Below are 20,439 nucleotides of genomic sequence, written 5' to 3'. Positions count from 1 at the left end.
GCACATTATACACATCTGTCGCTCAAATCCACAGATGGGTGACGGACACATTGACTCTTAAAGCCATGACTCCTCTCTCCCAGTCTTGTCTGTACACATGCTGTCTGGCTACTGACATTTGCGGTGCAGCAGTGGCAGAGCAGAGCTGTCAGAGAAAATTTCATCTGATTCCTGTCACACTTGCGCACCATCAATCCCCCCGTGACTTCATACAGCTCAATGGCAAAATGCCTGCAGAGGAAGGACAAGAGGAGTAATTATTTAATGGCTCCAGCAATGACAGTTGAGACTATTTCCTTCAAGTTTTAAATGAGCAGCGTGGAGCTTAGGCTGTGTAACTGATTTGATACAAAACAAAAACAAGAGTGTGGTCTTCTTATCCCTGACTCCAAACCAGCCAATACATTTCATCATTTCAAATAGTTGATGGTGATGTTTCATCTCATGATTCACAGAGACCAAGTACTCAAAAGATCCTGTTTCCAAAACATTAGTGAAATCAGATTCTTTGGTTCTTCCATGTTTCATGTGGTTTCTTGTATTTTGGTTATAAATATGTTCTTATACAGAAAAACTACTCTAGAAATTTGAGAACTAAGTGATCCTCATCACTTGCTATCCACATTACATTACCCAAGATATGTCCTTGAGGACAAACATAATATTGGGCAGATTTAATGCTTTGGGATTAGAGAGGAAACCCTGCAGCAAGCTGGACAAAGAACAAAGAAAGTTGTATGGGATTTCTCAGTGTACAAACAATTGAGTGTGTGCACAGGTGGGGGGTGGGAAGCATGTCCCCACAGTGTGATTTTACCTCATATGTGAGCATTTTCACTCCTCTGAAATAAAACAGCTTGTCAAAAACTTTCAAAATGACATCCAGGGGGTAAGGAAGCTCACCTGGTGAACAAATGAAAAGAAATAGATTAACAACAACGTTCAGAGGTAGACCTGTATGTGACATCCTTGAATACCTCTTTCTCTTTTTTTTAACCACAGGCTAGCTTTGATAGATATTCTGTATCTCTGATTAGCACAAAACACTTGTGAATACAGGATTTAATTTGTATTATTGATGTGAGCTACACAGGATCACAAAAAATACTCTACTAATAGGCTACAAATGAATACAGGACATTTTATTGGTACTCTATACGTAGAATGCCAATAGAAAATGAATTCACTGTTAATTTAGTATTAGAAACTTTATTCTGTAAGCTGGTCTGAATAAGAATTTCAGGTTTTTGCATATTCAGTCGATCAGCTGTGCACAGATACTCCCGATACTCCAGATAAGATACTCCCTTGGTTACAGCATTGGAAATACACTGTACTTGAACACATCATTTTTGCCATCATTAGAAGTTATAGTTCTTTCTTGAATAAATTGAATCATGTGAGCGCCCCAGTGATTCCTAAATTAAAATAAAGCATTACCAATGACTTCATTATGGTGATAAATGTATTACACTATTATCTGGGGACTGTGAAAGTCTATGATAAATTGCATGACAAACCATCTAATAATTGTTGAGGCATTTCAACCTGGACCAAAGTGGTGGACCAGCTGAGAGGGCCAAGCCTGAAGCCTCACAGCTGCCATGGTTCAAAATAGTACAGTGCTTTGGGATACACACCTGTGTTAAGACATCGTGGTGGCAGGTTTAACCCAGTATCCCCAACATACATGACACATGCCTGCATCCCCCACCAGACATCGCATGATCTCTGTTCACCTGAGCCCATCTTTGTTCTCTTATTTCTTTTTAAATATGTAAGAATGATCAATTATCTCCTGAAGCAAAACACACAGCTGCCTTAAGGTGCCAGACATCAGTGAAATAGCGGGCACAGCAGCCTTTTGTGTGTCTTTTTGTGGCCTTAGCGCTGTGGTCAAAAGCATGTGTGCAGAGGCTTACTAAAGGCAGTGTGGATGCTTTTGATGTCAGCTTCTTTTGTGTGCAGGCCCTATGGCTTTTAATGAGGCAACCTGCCTCATTATCGGAGCTCTGTGAGGCCCTGACACAGCCACACCGTGGGACTGCCTCCACTCACTGTTCTGCAGCAGCAAATTACAGCAGCTTAGCCCCTCACTGGGACTAGAGGCTAACCTAGCTGCCCTTTCTAATGGCACCCGAGGGACACAGAATTGTACATACACATATGTTTGGCCAAAACTACCTTAATGGGCGACTCCTTTGTCAGTCCCATTAGAGTGAAACTTTGAGATGTGAGGCATGAATTTAGTACATTGTTCCTATCGATTGAGTGGAAATATTCAGTAAACTGCGACACAAATGGGCTGCAGTTTCTCCTTTCAGCACAGCCTCTGTTGTGACTTTTCTCTCATTCTGTTTGGCAGTAATTTGCCAGCACAGTTCGCTGAAAATAAAGGTTCCCCAAGTCATGCCAAGACTGGCCAAATTTTAACCTGGGGACAATTTAACGTTTAATTTTAAACAGCACAGCCCAGCAGGGATGGAAATATCATCAGCCGAGTCAAATTAAAAAGCCTAACAATCTGTTAAAGTCAGATTAAGAATATTTCATTACCTGTTCTGCTGTCTTCCCTCAGTGGCTTTAATTGACCTTTTTAAATTTGGATGAACTTTAATATGTAAATATCAGTTTCTTGTTTAAACCTAATTATTTAATCCAAGCTCTTTACACTTATACTTTGATTAATTGTTGACCAAGAGTTCAGTTGCAATTTGATTTTTCAAACAAAATCTTATTATAACTTATAATCCATCTCCCAGGTCTCATGTGGGCTCTTTTTCATCTGCATGATGAACACAGCATTACTCTGCTCAATGGAATGAAAATAAAGGATTAAATAAATGAATAAAGGAAAGGGTGAAATCATTTCCATGTTTGTAAGGAAAGAGAAAGGGATTGTGTAAACAATATGAATGTGATTGTATTTAATCTGGATGCCTCAGTAACTATGGGCCAACATTAAACTATTGGATAATTCAAAAGGCTATTTTTGAGTCACATCATACAGTACATCTTGGTAGAAAATCTGTTATTATTGGAGTCATTATGTCCTCTTGATTTTTTTTGTGATTTCTCACCACTGTATCTGACACAATTGTTCATAAGAATCAATACTGCTTTCTTTCTGCTAAATTGGTTCAAATCATATTCATATGGAGATATGGAATAATTTGTCAATTGGAATTATGAATCAGAGCAAACTAAATCATGTGGAGTTCCTCAAGGGTCTAACATTGGGCCTCTACTGTTCAACGTTCAACATGCTCCTTGCTCAGATCATTGAATTCTCTTATTTGTGCATCCTGGGACCTCAGTAACACCTAGAAAGTGAAACGCATAACACCAGTTCATAAATCACTGACTCACCGTGTGTCAAAGATTCTTCTGTCTATAAAGCACAGCGTTTTCTCTGGCATACTTCATACTTCCAGAATACCCATGATCTTGCTAAAACTGCTGCATTATTATACAATTAATTTACTGGCTTTTGTTTCTGTTGTAGGATTTTAAATTCAATTTTAATGTTTTCTTAATGTCCGACATGTAATGCTTTTCTTTTGTTGTTCTTTAAAATGCAATCTCAATGTCTTCTTAAAGGAGTATTATCGCAAAATTCGGCCACTAGATGGAGCCAGGCGGAGCTTATCAGATATAAACAAGTGGGCAGCTGTCAGAGAGAGAGAGCAGCCTCGTTTAGTCCCCCCCCCCGCCCCCCCTCCTTCTCCCTCCCCCTCCTCCTCCCTCACCAGGCCGAATGAACGTGCAATCGCGGGAAAAAGAAAACTCGCTAGTGGAAGCGGCAGCTCTACGTCGCGCACAACCACAACAACGACAACAACAACTGAAACGTCCTCCTCCTTAATAACGCTGAGAGGACAGCTGAAGAAAGACACAGGGACGTGGAGACAAAGTGTTCTACCAGCGATTCAGTGACTGTGAGCACTCTAACACTGCTACATTACTTACTGTTGCATATTTGTCCGGTTCGGAGGTCGGATTTGCGAGTTCCAAGTGCATTTTAACGCAGCAAGCGCCGGGCCGGCTTGGATCATAACAAAGACAAATGCTGCATTTGCCCCACGGACACTATACTGTTGGCGATTTTTTTTGTAAATTTAGTTATGGCTCCCCCCGACCCATCTTTTGCATATTTCAGCTTATTTTATGCTATTACTGCTGTATTTGCGATAATGCTCCTTTAATGTGTTTCTGTTCTTCTGTAAAGCACTTTGATTTGCCTTGTGTCTGAATGATGATGAATTAATGAACTTGTCTTGGCATGCAGGCTTTGTGTCAAAGAAGATGCAACAGTTTTCCCTATGGGAGATGTTACTAATTCCTATTCCTTTCTAGTTCAGTTCACTGCATAGACATCTGAAGAATTTCCATATGATCTGACAACTGACATACTTTAACTTTACCTTGGACTCCGTCCTTCAGGCTGCACCAGGTTTTGTACATGTACAAATATATTTACCTATTAGATTGTATATTTTACTTTTCAGAACATAACTTATAAATTATCAGGCAATTCATCACAGAAATCTTTAAGTCTGCTTTGTTTTGTGAAGGTTTTGATATGAATAATTGCAGATAGGATGAAATCTTACTGGTTACATTACTTGAGCATCACTTGCACCTGCATAACACAACGATGACTTCAACAGCACTCTCTTCTCACAACTGCATTATCATACATAAATCAATAAAGTTCACAACAGTATGGATGGACATGTTCCACAAATGTATTATATACTGTAGTCACTTATATATCCTTCATGGGCACCACAAGACATGTTTTGTTGCACTGTCTATTCAAAACATGGAGTTAACACAGGTGATGTCCTGTGGGTGTCTGAAGTGAGGAAGTGACAGCAGCATCCTTTCACAGCCTACAGAAGATGTGAAGCTGTGAGGAAGTGGAGCAGAGCCAGGGACACCTGCTGAGACCTGTCCTTGCTGCAGTGGCAGAGACCTGTTAAAACCTCCTTGACCCCGATGCATCTGCAGTATCTTAAAAACACTTAATTTAATCTATCCTGAATATTGTCATTGTTATCTTAATCTATTTCTCCAACCAAGGGCATTTTACTTGTGTATATTTAAAATCTACAGACTTTTCATGAGAGTTCACTTAAATATCTCCAAAATGCAGGTGCATGTGTGTTTGTGCGTTGTGCACTGAGGGCATGCCTGTACTGCTGAACTTCCTTCTATACTTAGCACAGGGAATAGTCACTCTGCTTCTTCATGATGAAAATTACTCTACATTAAAATAGTGTTTGTTGCCCAAAGCAGTAGGCAAGGTGCCGAATGCTAATTGGGTGAGATGTCTGTCAGGAGTCCTCAGCAGGCTGATGCCTGTGGGCCGTTTACCCTGCACCAACTCTTGGATAAGGTGTTTATTTTAGGCGTACAGCCAGTGCCCATCATGTGGTCCCTCATCCTCCATGCAGACAATTTAGCATCCCACCATACAGCAACAAATTACTTTTTCTTACATACACAACATATCTCATGAATTTGGCATTACATCACACAGGCCCTGCTGAATTCCCCCATATTTATGAACCATGCTGTATTTCCCCTCAAGCAAGTGTTTCCATATTGTTTGATCTGTACCGGTTTGTCTCATATGTACATGATGTACTGTACATGTATGAGTCACAAACACTGTTGCTGAATGGATGCAGGGAAGTCTAAATCAGTAAGAGAAGCACAATTGGTCCCTTGTTCATCAGTGAGATCAGCCCATTTCAATATCTTTGAATAATTAATTGATACATAGGGCCCTAGTTTGCTGGCGCAGCGCAGGTGGCGCAAGGTAGCGCAGCCGGTCTAATGCAAGTTTCGACCAGCGCAGCCGAGCGCAAAGTCAGATTGGGAGATTTGTAGATCGCGCTGCGCTGAGATAGGCGTGGCCGCGCAGCAGGGGGAGGCGTCACAGATTCAGCTTGGTGCAGTGGAAGTTTCGTCCGAAAATGTCCCGCCGAAGTTGCGCTGAAAGCTCGCCACCTCCAACCAGGTCTAGTCTCAGCGCAGCTGAAGTTTGGCTGACTGACCTGCAGTGCACACACGTCACCAAGACCTCACAGGCAGATCTCCACAGTTCCAGACACATTTCAATGCAATAAATATCCACAATAACCACTATTTAATGCAACTAATGGAATCAACACGTGAATTTATATCTATATAGATTGTCCCGTCACATCTGACGTCAGATCAAAGCAGAGATCAAAGGCTGTGGCACGCGTAATGGAAACTCCACCTGAATTAACACAGCAGGGACGAACTGGCACTAAAAGTGCAGTGTCGGTAGCCTCGGTATTAGATAGTCAGTATATAGCCTACTACAGTATACTCATCATCTCTCATCACAGAGAAAAAAGAGACGGACAGAGAGAGAGAGAGAGAGAGAGAGAGAGAGAGAGAGAGAGAGAGAGAGAGAGAGAGAGAGAGAGAGAGAGAGCGAGCGTCCTTTACACTGATTTCTTCCCTGTTAAGCATGGTGTTTGTTTAGGCTGTGATTACACCCCCCATCTTTCTTACACGGGGTTTGAATAAATGTGAGTTTCTTAATTAGTTTATTAGTTGTTGTTTTTTAGCTGGGCAGCGGTTCTCAGTGTATCAGATAAAACCTGAAGTGCGAAGTGCACGTCACCAATACGTCACAGGCAGGTTTCCACAGCTTCAGGCACATTCAATGCAATAAATAACCACAATAGCCACTATTTAATGCAACCAATGGAATCAGCACGTACATTTATATCTATTTGGATTGTACCGTTGCATCTGATGACAGATCAAAGGCTGCGTAATGGACGCGTAATGGAATCTTGACCTGACTAATTAACACAGCTGAAACGTGACAAAAACTAATGCGTTCACATCACTCTGAGCCAACCACAAACACCCTCGTCATCAGAGAGTGTATATATGTGGCATCTCGTCTCAAATTCAAAAGAAACAAACAAAGAGATAAAAACTGAAAAGAGAAAAGAAAAGAGAAAAAGGAGAGCAAAAGCGCGCTGCAAAAGAAAAAAAAAGTAAGTTATGGTCTGTGTCGTCAGGATTAATGTGTTTGTGATGATCAATACAAATGTTATAATTTACTTGCTTAACGTAATCTACAAAGATGGAGTACATTATTGCAAGGAGGATGAGGAGGAGGAGGAGGAGGAGGAGGAGGATATATCCAGAAAGGGTGTACAGGCAGCGGTCGTCTTATTTAGGCATGACCGAGCAGGAATGCAGGTAACTCAAAAATTGACTGGATTACCGCAATGTCCAATTCAATTCTCATCTCATTTGGTACTATTTTTTTTATTACCTAGGAACAAATTACATCTTACCAGGGAGGTGGTCAACGTGGTGGCACGCATCGTGGCCTCCGATGCGCACCCGGGTGGCCCGTGCGCTCTCCCAGTTGCTGTGAGGGTGACAGCGGCTCTGACTTTCTTCGCCACCGGGTCTTTCCAACACACCGTGGCCTCGGTGGTGGGGATCACTCAGAGAGCTGTCAGTTCGGCTATACATGCAGTTACTTCCAGTCTAGTCCGACATGCAAGTGAGCACATAATTTTTCCGTCATCACCCGAGAGCCAGCTGGAAACGAAGCGAGGTTTCTTGTTGCAATGTGGATTCCCCGGGGTGCTGGGTGCCATCGACTGCACTCATGTGCAGTTGCGCGCACCCCGCATCCAAGCCATCACTTATGTGAACCGTAAGGGAGTACACTCCATCAATATCCAGGTGATTTGTGACTCGAATTGCCTGGTGACACATGTGTATGCTAATTTTCCCGGGTCTGCTCACGACTCGTTCATCCTGGCGAATTCTTCCATCCCTACAGTCTTTCAGGGTGACCCCCCCCTGGATGGGTGGCTGCTAGGTGACAATGGATATCCACTGAAAATGTGGTTGATAACGCCATACATTACACCGACAACAAGAACGCAGCGTGTTTTTAACCGTGTTTTCAGTAGTGCCAGGTCAGTCATTGAACGCACTTTTGGCTTAATCAAAATGCGTTTCAGATGTCTGGACCGTACGGGTGGTTCATTATCATACAGCCCCCAGAGTGTCAGTGCATTCTTCATGGCATGTTGTGTTATACACAACATTGCTATACGCAGTGGATGTCACTTGGACCTAACGGAGGAGACATTACAGGACTTAAGACGGAGAGAGGCCGAACTGCATGTGCCGTATCAGGAGGGAGAGCAACAGAGCGCACGGGAGAGGAGAGACCACCTGGCTGCACAGATCTGCCCCTAAATGCAAGTATTTCTCTGTACATCCATTCAAACATTTTAGTGTAAATGTACTCACTTAAACTAGACAATAAACACCCAAAACAAACCATGTTGACAAACAATTTTTATTAATTACCCCCCCCCCCCTCTTCTTCCTCTTCTTCCTCTTCGTCCTCGCCCTCTCCCTCTCAGGCTGGGAGTGGAGGACAGCCCTCTCATGCGTGGCCGTAATGGCCACTTATGACCTGCCGCTGGCGACTCTGGACGCGGTGCTGCCGCTGGCGACTCTGGACGCGGTGCTGCCGCTGGCGACTCTGGACGCGGTGCTGCCCCAGGCGACTCTGGACGCGGTGCTGCCGCTGGCGACTCTGGACGCGGTGCTGCCCCAGGCGACTCTGGACGCGGTGCTGCCCCAGGCGACTCTGGACGCGGTGCTGCCCCAGGCGACTCTGGACGCGGTGGTGCTGGTGGTGCTGCTGGCGAGAGTGGGGGTTGTGGGACGAGCCTGTCCGCTGCATCTGCCAGGCGTCGCAGGCTCTGCGCGATGGAGGCCAGCGGCCGCATCTGATTGCCCAGCGTCTGCAGCTGGGCCTCGATCCCCTGGACCCGGGAGGAGAGGGCACCCAGCTCCCTCTCCAACATTTGGAACCCCCCCTCTTGGAGCCGGAGAAAGGCCTCGTCGCCCTCCTCTGCCACCTGGTCCCGGACCCGTCTCCTCTGCTGTGGAGCCTGCTGTGGAGCCTGCGGCTGAGCAGCCCGCTCCGGGAGCACCTGTTCCTCACCCTCTTCTTCTTCTTCTTCCTCCTCCTCCTCCTCCTCCTCCTCCTCCTCCTCCTCCACCACCACCTCCAGCTGCGGCGGAGGTGCGGTGCCCTGTGTTGCTGATGAAACGTTACATTGTTTGTTACATTGTTTGTTACATTGTTTGTCCTAATAAAGTTTATTAAACGTTTTCACCCGTTGTTTTTAATTAGGAACTATAGGGTGATTTTGCAAGCAAACATTAGTGACAAGATCAGGCCACGGAGCTTGGCAAAGCGTCTTTTACGCACACGTGGTTCTTGATTGCATCCATGCTGCTTGTGATTTGCGCACAGGACTTATTTGTTGTTTGAACGTATTAAATAGGCTACCTTTATCAAATTTGCCTTACCCGTTCCTGCCTCCAGTCCACCAAATCCACATATACTGGTGGAGGACAGGGTGGAGGACGCGATGTCCTCCGCAGTGCTCAGGGGAGTGCTGGTGGAGGGGCCACCGCCGGTAGCTTGTGCCTGTCGCCGGTGGTCCGCAAGTTTTTGTTTGGCTCTTCGTCTAACATCATTGAACCGTTTTTTGCACTGGGCAACGGTTCTCAGTGTACCAGAACCAATTCTATTGATAATAGTTGTGACCTCCTCCCAGGCAACTTTTGCATCATCAGCCCGTGGAGGTCTGCTGGCAGTTCCATAAATACGGACATTGCGAGCTTGGACCTCCCGGACCAGAACATCAGTTTCTTCCTGGGAGAAGTTAGGTCGCCTCACGCTCACGCTGCTGCTGCTACCGCTGCTGTTCATGATTACCAATCTTGCAATGCACCTTGCCTCGCGGCGCATTTAAAGGTGAGGAGAGGAGCTCCTTTGATTGGTGAAGATCTGACTCGGCTGTGTCAAACCCACTCCACGCCTTTCTCTCCTCCTCCCGCCCTGTCTCCTCCCTCTTCACCGTTTGCGCCGGTGGGAGGGACGAGGGGAGGGGCTGCGCCGGTCTAAGTCTGACTGCGCGGCCCACCAATCTTGCGAAATGGACCTGGACCACACCCCGTTGGCGTGGCGAAGCTGCGCTGATCACAGACTTCACCTGGTCGACGAAACTAGGGCCCATAATGTAAAGTGTACCCTTGATGAAGAGAGAGATGAGAGAGCCACTCTAATGGAAAATAAATACACATGGCCTCTCCAGCTGCTGAGAACTCCCGATGCATCGACTGTGAGAAGTACAGCTTCGTACTGCTGGGCCATTGAGCAAATATTAAAAGTGACATCTCTTCAAAAGTTTGAGGAGGAACCCGGGATAATTCATAAAGTGCACTTTGATGGTTTGAAGTGCTATACTTGTCGTTTTAGGATTCTCAAGCATGAATCTTTAATTCCTATCCTAAATAATGTTCCATGGTTTATTGATGAGATTATCTTTCCTGTGGTGCTGTGTGCTAATTGGTTGAGGATGCACTAAGCCCAAGAGTTGAGTGATAAGAGAATAAAGCTAAGGTAGCACATTGCGTAACACAGTGCAGGTAGTGTGGTGTTGCATGGTTATAAGACTTTGTCAGACATCATTAGAAGAAGTTGAAAGCAAAAAATTCCACAACTTGACACACATTTGGAATATTTATTTATGCCCACATGGGGAAAAAAAGTACAAGGGTTCCTGTACAAGGGACATAAATACTGCCAGTGCAGTTGACAATAGGAATCGGTCAGTTACAAAGTGCCGGGGCAGCTGAACACTGAACACTGTTGATGACATACAGGTCAGGTAGAAAACAGACATCATTCAAGGATACAGAAAACAGACTGAGCGGCTTCCAATAATAGCCGATACTGAGCAGTACCTCGCTAACTGTTTAGCTCTTCTTTTAGAGAGGCCGGCCATCTGAAAGTCCCTCACAACAACCAACTTGTGCACATGCCCCAGACACACACACATACACACATACACAGCCGTTGCTCTAGAAGTGGTATTCCTCATGTGGTACAACAAGCAAAAAATAGTCCTTCATGAGTGACGAAGGACAGAAATATAGTTCCCATTGGTTTCAAACATTATTATTGTTACCTGACTGTACTGGTCAAGGGAAGCTGAGGTCAAAATCAGACGCAACAATAACAACCATAATAGCAGTTATTACAGGTTAAATCAGTGCTAGTAATTTATCATCTGCATGGATGACTCCCATCTCTAACAACAATTGCAGCTTTGTGGTTTGTGTCCTATTACAATTCCAAGGCCTCATCTGCAGTAAATAAAATAAAATATAAATATAGAAAAAAACAAACAAAGAAGATGTCAAGGATTGGCAGAGTGGATAATGCAGCCACGTCACGATAGCATCTTTAATCAATACCATATTGTTCCATTTATCTCACAGCAAGCCAACAACATACTGTAAAAACCATAACAGACGATACTTGTTTTGGACTCTGGTGGCAACAGCCTGCATTGTTTTTATGTGCACTATAACCTAAAGCTGTCTAAGATAACAGCCAGGTCTTGGGTACAAAATTTAATAAAGCTGAGTAAAAAAACAACAGTAAATTGCTTTTATAAGCTTGTGTCATGTTGAAATGACCTGTGGAACGCACTTGAGGATTCCACACAGGATCAAATGATATTATTGTATCTGTTTTCCCTTTTCAGTGCTGCCTAGAGCAAAATTACATAAACTCACGGCTTTTTATTAACCTCAGGGTAGCAAAGAGATATAGAGGCCTGCCATGTGCCATGCGCCGGAGCTGCTCCACTCCGATGCTCAGGTTGCTACAACAGCAACAGCCTCTCATGACCCAGGTGGCCAAACAACTGTCATGTATGTACACAAATGTGTTTGAAATCTATGAAACTGTTCAGACATGCTTCCCAGAGGATCATGTGTTATTTTCTTAATTTTAGTTAAGACATTCATTCTTCACAGATATTGTGTCCTAATTACTTGTGATCCTCTGACGTTTCATCTAGTGCCACAATCGCATACAATAAGATGTTAAAATTGTTGGATGGAAGAAAATGCATGTACCATGAAACATTTACAACTTTTTTAGAGATAATTGTACGTGAACATTTATGGGGAGTAAAACTGTGAAAACTGTGCTGAGACCACTTGTGGAGAGGCAGACTACAATAAGGAGTGCCCAGGGGTGCTACCATTCAACTAAGGCACAAACACAATAGTCCCCACAGAAGGAAATGGTGCAATCTGAATTCATGTCCCAATGCTTTTCTACACATGCATAAAGTAAAAGGGGGCTCACCAAGGGCGTCTGGCCCCCCAGTGACCACGGCACTAAAGGAGAAAGAACTTAAAAATCACAAACAAATAAACAGCCATGGCAAAGGGATAGCAACTGAAGCGAAACAAAACTTCAGGCGAAACAGAACAACGAGAAAACACCTAACACACAGGATGAGTCAAAGGATGACACACTGTTCTCAGATCAATGCCAGAACGGAAGGCAGTCATTACGTATGCAGCGTAAAACGGCTGACTTGTGCATGTTAAGCGATGTCTCATATAACCTGGGCCTGATTAGGGAGTTGGTTGGGGAAGGAGTTGGACCTGGGGCTGAGTTCACTTGCACTTTACATGTTAATGTATTCATCTACTCTATAGGAGCATTGCCCTCCACATTAACACTGCCCGAGCACAGACTCACGTAACCCCTGGAGTGACCCCTTACCGTCTGTGCGTGGATTAGATATATTCTTAGTCTATAACTACCCAAACTTTCTCTGCTCTCTCCGTGACCTGTGCCACCATTATGAAAACAAGCAGTCAAAGGGCAGACGCTTTTATCCAGTGCTATGAACAGGCCTACATCCTATGACAGACGGTCCGCTGGGACTCCCATTTCCCCTCTTCAATACTCCCAGGTTTCAACGCTTCAAATGACACAAGCTGATTCTGGCGAACATCCAAGGAAGAATTAATGGGCCGTGAAGTGGAAATCCGAAAGAATAGAAGGAGATCTTGAAAAGCTTCTGAGAGACTTACCTCCGTGTCCTTCCTTGACTCACATTAGTCAGCATCAGTGTCAACCCCATTAAATACGCCGCACTGGTAAAAAACATGTATTATTCATAGATAGGAGGAGCAATTCAAGATTAAATAATGCAATCACTGTCTTCATCGTCATCAGCGGGCATCTGTTTTTGCTTGTATTTGCAAATTTTCCTTCCAGTATGACATTGTTATTCTCTGAGTGTGAATCACGTGGTGTGATCAAATCATAATTATATTCATCTTCAGAGTGAAGTTGCATCCTGCTTTGAAAAGATATGTTCAGGAAGCTTTAATGACAACTTGGTGATCGGAAACAAACGGGTAATTACGGCGCATGTTTACACTCATCGGCTTCAACCTCCTGCACCATTACCTTGATTGGAGCCATCCATTTGTTTTCGCTGCCAGGAAGAAAAGCACTTCAACAGGTTACCTCGGGCTGAACTAATGGGAACAAAACTTTTTCACCCATCCCTGGGTAGCAGAAATTGTTTTTGGTGGCAAACAGCAGATGGAGTTTCCATGATGTGAGATTAAAAAGTAAGGTGGTGATATCCTCAACATGCTAGAAGCCATCTGTCACCCTCGCTGCTTCACAGACATGTTCCTTCTCTCTCATGATGCGTCTGATGCAATGTGTGATGCTCTCAACTTCAGTTGCACTACAACTCATTCGTAGGCTTAAGGGCACCTATCTTATGTTGGCGAACCAATGGCCTCTAGAAAATTGTGGTACGGTCAGGATCAGGACTCTGGACCATAAATGTATATTTTCTAAGGACAACCAAACCAAACCATAAGCCCTAACCTTAAAATGTGCATAGTGGCATCTAATAGCAGCGGCTTTAATTAATTAATGTAGTTGCCCTTGCACTTGCGGCCTCTAAAATTCATACTCTGAATCCCATTTCTACTCCTTATCTCCCCTAGTTCTACCTTCACATCATGGGTAGGGGTATCTCAAATCTCTTTTAGATGAAGGAGCAGGGCAAAGGTTAAATTAGGCTTTTTCAGGATAACACTATGGGATGTGAAAAAAGTTCCCAGTAAACACTGGATACACCTGCAAGATGGATGCATATGCAACCAAACACATAGACATATTAATGTTAGTTTTTCCACCATTTGTAGGGATTTCAAAATAAAAAATAAAAATGTCACAATCTTGTGGTCGTATATTGCAACCCTATTGCAAATGTCACATTGTTATTTGCTTATTTGAATGACAGACAGTCCAAGATGTTTAGGTATTCTTATGTCTGATACAGCATATGATGTCCATGATTTAAATAAAGTCCAGCAGAAGAAACTTTGATGAAGGTTTTACTAATTGTCCAATAATATCACTAATGCAGATGATAATATGTTATGGTACAGTGTAATGAGTTTATATTAAATAGATAGACACAAAAAAGGTATTGATCTTCTCGTCATATTCTCATAATAAAAAAGCTATAATACACATATACAAAGCCTCAGAAGTGACTTTTGCACACCTCTCTCCGTTCTCATTCGTCCGCTCCAGGTAGGTTTGGCCCGATGTCAGAGCTGCGTCTGTACTTGACCTGTCCCCTGCCGTATCAGCGCAATAGAACACCCGTAGAGTACGAACCAGCCTGTTCAGCTCACTTCAACCCTCGCTCAGCACTGCTCACCTCACATGTCTGTCTGCACTGCTGGCCCAGCAGCTTTCAGTTACTCAACGACCTGACCTTGGACATGAAACAGATCCTCTGGACCAGAACCTAAGAAAGACCTGGTTCTCTGCAAAACATCCAAGGACAAACAACCCAGTCCATTAAAACAGATATGATGTCCAGGTGCTTGTGAAGTGCTGAAAAATGACATGGATTTCAGTACAACAAGAAGGTTTGTGGTTTCATTTTCCTGTAGAACATCGTTTTGGCAGTAGGCACCTTCAAAGTGAAGTGGACACTCATAAGACACATGCTAGCTCTTGTAGGGTGTCTAAATCTGTCTGAGAGATGAATGAAATAGGAGTTGACAGAAGAAGCTCTTTTGTCTCTGAGACAACAGACTGAAGAGATTCCCACCCATGCTGTCCACTCCAAAACACAGCAATGCCTCAGTCCATCATGCATGTCCTAGAAAAACAGACCACTTAAACAACCCAGATCCATTAGTCCAATGGTTTCACAGCTAGAGGACCACTTTAGATGCTGAAGATAGTGTCATTGGAATGGGCTGTGGAAAGGAACATGGTCTTCACATAATTAGACCCTGTGTCAAACTCGCTTGAAAGACTCAATGATACCAACAGATACAAGACTTCTTATTAAAGCTTCCTTGAGGCGATTCAGCTTACTTACGTCTTACACCTAAAGTTCATTCGCAGATGTCAACCGGGTTGAGTACTTCAACTCTCTTTTATTCCTGCCAGTGACTTTTTAAATCCACTCACTGCTAACTCACTTCTTCGCCTTTGTTCTCAATCTCCATCTGTCTTACTCTGTCTCTCACACACACACACACACACACACACTCCCACAGACACACACTTAAATTCACACATAAACATTATTGATGTACAGTGTGCTTTAGGGAGGAACACATCTGTCAAAGATGTGGATGCCAGTGCTGCAGTGTGTGAACTCAGGACAGAGCTAGGGTTCTGCTTTACCTACTGTATTCCCACATACACACAGATTCACACATACACACACAAGCTGCACACACTAATATTGCAGGGTCCTTCTGCTATGATGCGTAATCAGTAAAAATGTACCTACTTTGAGGGAACAGTACGTTCCAACCACAAAAGCTTTTAAAAGACAATGTCCTGAATGAGTAGTAACATTTAAACATGGTTTTAGCTGCCAGGTGATTTGAGGTAACAACTTAAAAATTCAAAACTTTCACACTGGCAACAATTCCTGTTCATGGTCCACGGACTAGGTTTTCTTTTACATGCTCTTCATTAGATCCTTTCTATTAATATTCTGTCATTTGTTTTCATGCAAAAAAGTATCAAACATTTTCAGGTTCCAGCTTACTATGGGCAAACACTTAATGCGTTTTCAATATCTTTCTGGACTATCAGTTGTAAGAAAAAATAGATAAATAAATAAAAGAAGAAATAATGCAATGCAAGGAAATTAAACTACATAGAAAACCTATTTCCTATTTTGACATTTTGTAAGAAGTAACAGTGTAACAATTTTTCAAATATCTACTTTCAGATGTGATGATATTATTGTACAAAATGCTCTTGATGCATTTGAAAACCAGATTTTACTTGTACAAATAAAAGCAGTACGCAAACTCATATAGCCTAAGCCTACAGTGTTTGTTACAAAAAACCCCAGTGTTAGTTCAGTCATGATCTACCGTGAGCAATATTAGTGTTCTAATACAGTGGAGATCCATCTCCATGACAACTGACTAAAGTCTTTCGATCATTAATCGTATTATAGTTTAAAGCACTGGAAATGGTGAGCAGACCTTGGGTTGGGTCTGTATTTTCTTTCATGCTTCCTACAGAGCTAATTGTTCATTGCTAATGACAATGCAATCATTTCATGCAGACAACACACTAGATTTCCTAAATGACACAGGAGTATGTCATCAATTTTGATGACAATTAAGCTGTCAGATGAAGGTAGGTGGCATGCCGTCCAGCAATGACAGTGAAATTCAGTTGTGCATAATGGGGCGATTAAGCTTGTTTTATTATCCCACCTTCCTCTTTTCTCGACACACCTGGGTCTGCTATTAAGGAGTCGTTTGTTGTGTGATGTTGTTGCACAAAATGTTCAAACACTGACAAGATGCATCAATGGCACCATATGTAGTGTCTTGTCACCAGTTGGAGGTTTCTCTGCAGGTCGCCAGCTGCAGGTGACAGCCCGGATTGTGACTCAAGCTGCTCTCTTTCTTCTCCAGATCTATGTGTCACTTCACAGCACCGTGCACCATGCAGGGCCCAAGATGACAGACCGGATCCAGCTTTCAGCAGCGTTGCATCAGCAAAGTGTATGTGCTAAAATCATAGAGCTAAGGGAACACAGGTCAGACATTACAGCAAAGCAAATTCGTTCATGATCTGTTGTAGGTTATCAAAAGTCCAGTTTCAGTCTAAGAGCAATTTTAAACCAAGTCAAGAATGAATTAGCCTATTATTTCTGTCTGTCATCTGAGGAGGACAGTGGTGGAATGAAGTTGTAAAATGTCCCCCGGGTTGTGTCATTCACTGGCCACATGTTCTGCTCTATTAGGGCTCTATTGTGGAGCTCAGTCCACTGGAGCAAACCAAGTGTGTGAAAAGCAGTTATCAAGCAGCTGCCCTCTAAATGACCCTTCTCCTCACCTTGTCACGTTTTTCTGTCTGAACAGGTAACATAATGGAAAAACTGTGTGACTGACAGTACATTAACACACAGGGGATTTTCTACCATCCAGGTTTTCATTGATTGGAAAACATGTTTAAACGTTTCACAATTTGAAAATGCTTCAAGTTAGATTATTGACACCCTAATATTTCTCTATTAAACACAAAGCTGATGTGGAGCTATATGTTAGCAACTGGAAGAGACAGCGACCCTGGTTCTTTATAAAGGTTAAAAACGTAAAAGTAAAATAAACAGTGTCACAACACCTCTCAACAAATAGGAAACATGTTTATTTTTAAGCATTTGCTGCTGTTTAGTTTTCCCCCAGTCTCCAGTCTTAAAGTTGTGCTAAGCTAACTAAGCTAAGTGTTTTGAGTTAAATAGATATTGCTCTCATTAGCCTTTATGTAGGATAAATACGCTTAACCGAAATTGTGTTGCCTCTTTGTCCATAAAATTAACATATTTTATAAACATTACACTAAAAAGCATAAAAGATAAATATTTTAATATTTCCCATTTCGTGATTATGCATTAGCAGGAATTCCTTCAACAAGCCATTCGGGATGAAAATTAGACATCTAACTTAATTTTGCTGCCACCAAACCTAACAGGAAATGAGATCTTAATAGGTCTAATGCTGTATGGCCGCAGTTATTTGGCTTAATTGCTGCGATTTCATGTTGAGAGCAGCCACTGCAGCTTATTGTGTCAAATTACTGAGAATGATCATATTAGCAATTTCACACATGCTGTTGCCATAATTGCCACATAATATGCCAAATAATACAGGAGCCCATTTGTTAGGAAACAGAATATTGAATTTGAAACTTTAAATTAAGTTTCCTCTGATATTGCTTTTGCTTTTTCCCAATACATGCAAAACAATATTTACGAAATATTAACTGAACAATGACAGTCACAGCTTCTTACTAGTTAGTGATGAATGTGGCTTCTTAAACTTGACGCCATTAGTCACTGTGTGGAAGAGAAATGACAATGAGTCACTCTTTCATTTTGAAAAAGTAATTTCACTCAGGACCATAAAAAACAAGTCAACATGCTGGTACAGGTGTAAGTTGAGGAGTTGAGGAGCCAGAGTTGCTCTCAGCGGCAGGCTGCAGCACTGTGTGGTGCCTGAGGTGTGGTGACATGATGCGAGCTGACAGGTGGCACCATGGGTAATAAGGACTAAAACTCCCATCATGCAGCCTGCTGAGGCCATGTCCTACCACTTTGACCATCTAGAAGTTAAAGTCTAAGCCGCTGCTTATTACCACTCTGTAATTAAAAGCTGCAGGAAGCTTACGGTTATCATATAGCGTTGACATTTTTGGTCAGTCAAATTAACTTGAAGTCCAAAGCTTTTTAGATAAAATAAAATTTAGAAAATATCTGGATAGGCCACATTGCATCTGGCTGATATGGGGACTGAAATGACTTGATGTCTCACAGCTTTTAGACTTTGACTAACTTATAATACTTTATATGAGTATTATTATATCATACTACCTAATAATACTAATAATATTAATAATATTAATAATAATTTACAGAGTAAGTGTTGAGTGCAGATCCCAAGTAACAGCATAATTTTTCTTGCATTGATTTCTTTATTTTTTCCATCAAAAGAAATGCACAGATCAGCAAAGCTACTACATACAAATGGCCATACAATAGCAATTGAATTTTTGTTCTCGTTTGAAGGTGTTCAGTAAATTCTGATGTGTCGTTTTACACTTTGTACTGTACCTTGAACGTTTGCAGGTATTCTGCATTCAGCAAAAAATAAATCAAACCAATGCTGTTCGTCCATCTTCAAATGAAAAACCTCAGCCACAAACTACATGTCTGGACAGCTACTCATCACTGCTCCAGGAAAATTACTGTACTTACATACAATAAAGAAAAAACAAAAGTTTTGCATAGCTTCATTGTAATGTAGATACAGTACAGTAAGGCACTTCATGAAAAAATTTAGGCATTTTTTTAATCCTACATAATAAACCTTTTTGCCATTTCATTCTAAAACTTCTTCTCAATATGCAAGGATACAACATCTGAAAACAAAACTTTTCCATATCACATTTTTGCACACTACGTTAATCTACTGAACATCTCTGCTTTTCTTTTGGCATTAAGTCTCAAGTTCAACATTCTCAAAATATTGAAGTTGGGTTCTTGTGCATAACGTGACCGACACATTGTCCCATAACCCCACACAACCCAGTGTTTCTCAGAAAGACAAAAAAATTGTGCAATGATTTAGGGTTATGTGGAGTAAAAGGCAACACGCTGTCAAGAACGAGTCCTATAACTGAAAAAATAAAATAAAGTAAATCAAAAAGTCTGGGTGAGTTACAGGTCATTTCCTCAAAGACTGGCACGGTACCAACGGTGACACAGGTACGTCTGACATGGGTAGGAGATGTTTCTCTTATTTCGGATAAAAATAAGTTTTTGTCTCATCTCTCCTCGGGCCAGTCTAAAAGCATTGATGGGATGACTGTGTGGTGTTGTAGTCCAGCAGCTGCACGTGAGACTACATATTCCAGCAGCCCATTTAATATGGATAGAGGTAAAGAGGATGCATCTGCTCTATCCAAGCTGATCTTCATATTGTTTGCGGAAGCAATCTCCAGCTGGGAAGAAATCCCAACATCGCTCCTGGTACATCTTCCACACATATGACTCCTGGACACACACAAACACACACAGACACACACACACACACACACACACACACACACACACACACACACACACACACACACACACACACACACACACACACACACACACACACACACACACACACACACACACACACACACACACAAAGTCAGTAATATCTCAAAAAAAGTTATTAAAGTTTGGACATGAACTCATGCATATACAACATGAGCAGACCAAGGCTGCACAATTTCATGTCCAAATTGTAATTTTCAAATTGTCCCAAGTTTAATTATAATTTTCATAATTAACATTGGCATAACAAGATGCATGATGTGAAAGTTTAAGCCGGTAGAAGTGGTGTGAATGATAATACAATGACAACTGCCTTAAT

General features: G+C 42.4%; 1 protein-coding gene across 1 annotated transcript in view; it reads right to left on the bottom strand.

The window, feature by feature from the left end:
- Positions 1 to 19,970: 19,970 nt before the first annotated feature.
- The window catches only part of LOC311006186 (ryanodine receptor 3), a gene marked incomplete at both ends in the record, with an annotated part of 100,877 nt that continues 100,408 nt past the window's right edge, over positions 19,971 to 20,439 (bottom strand). Inside the window, one exon of the mRNA XM_083998915.1 lies at positions 19,971 to 20,066. Within this exon, the coding sequence (XP_083855041.1) occupies positions 19,971 to 20,066 (96 nt within the window). The remainder of the gene's footprint in view (positions 20,067 to 20,439) is intronic.

The sequence above is a fragment of the Trachurus trachurus genome, assembly GCF_905171665.1.
Source record: "Trachurus trachurus genome assembly, chromosome: 22".
Classification (NCBI taxonomy): Eukaryota; Metazoa; Chordata; class Actinopteri; order Carangiformes; family Carangidae; genus Trachurus; species Trachurus trachurus.
The sequence above is the reverse complement of the archived record's forward strand: the minus strand, read 5'-3'. Positions and strand labels throughout refer to the sequence as shown.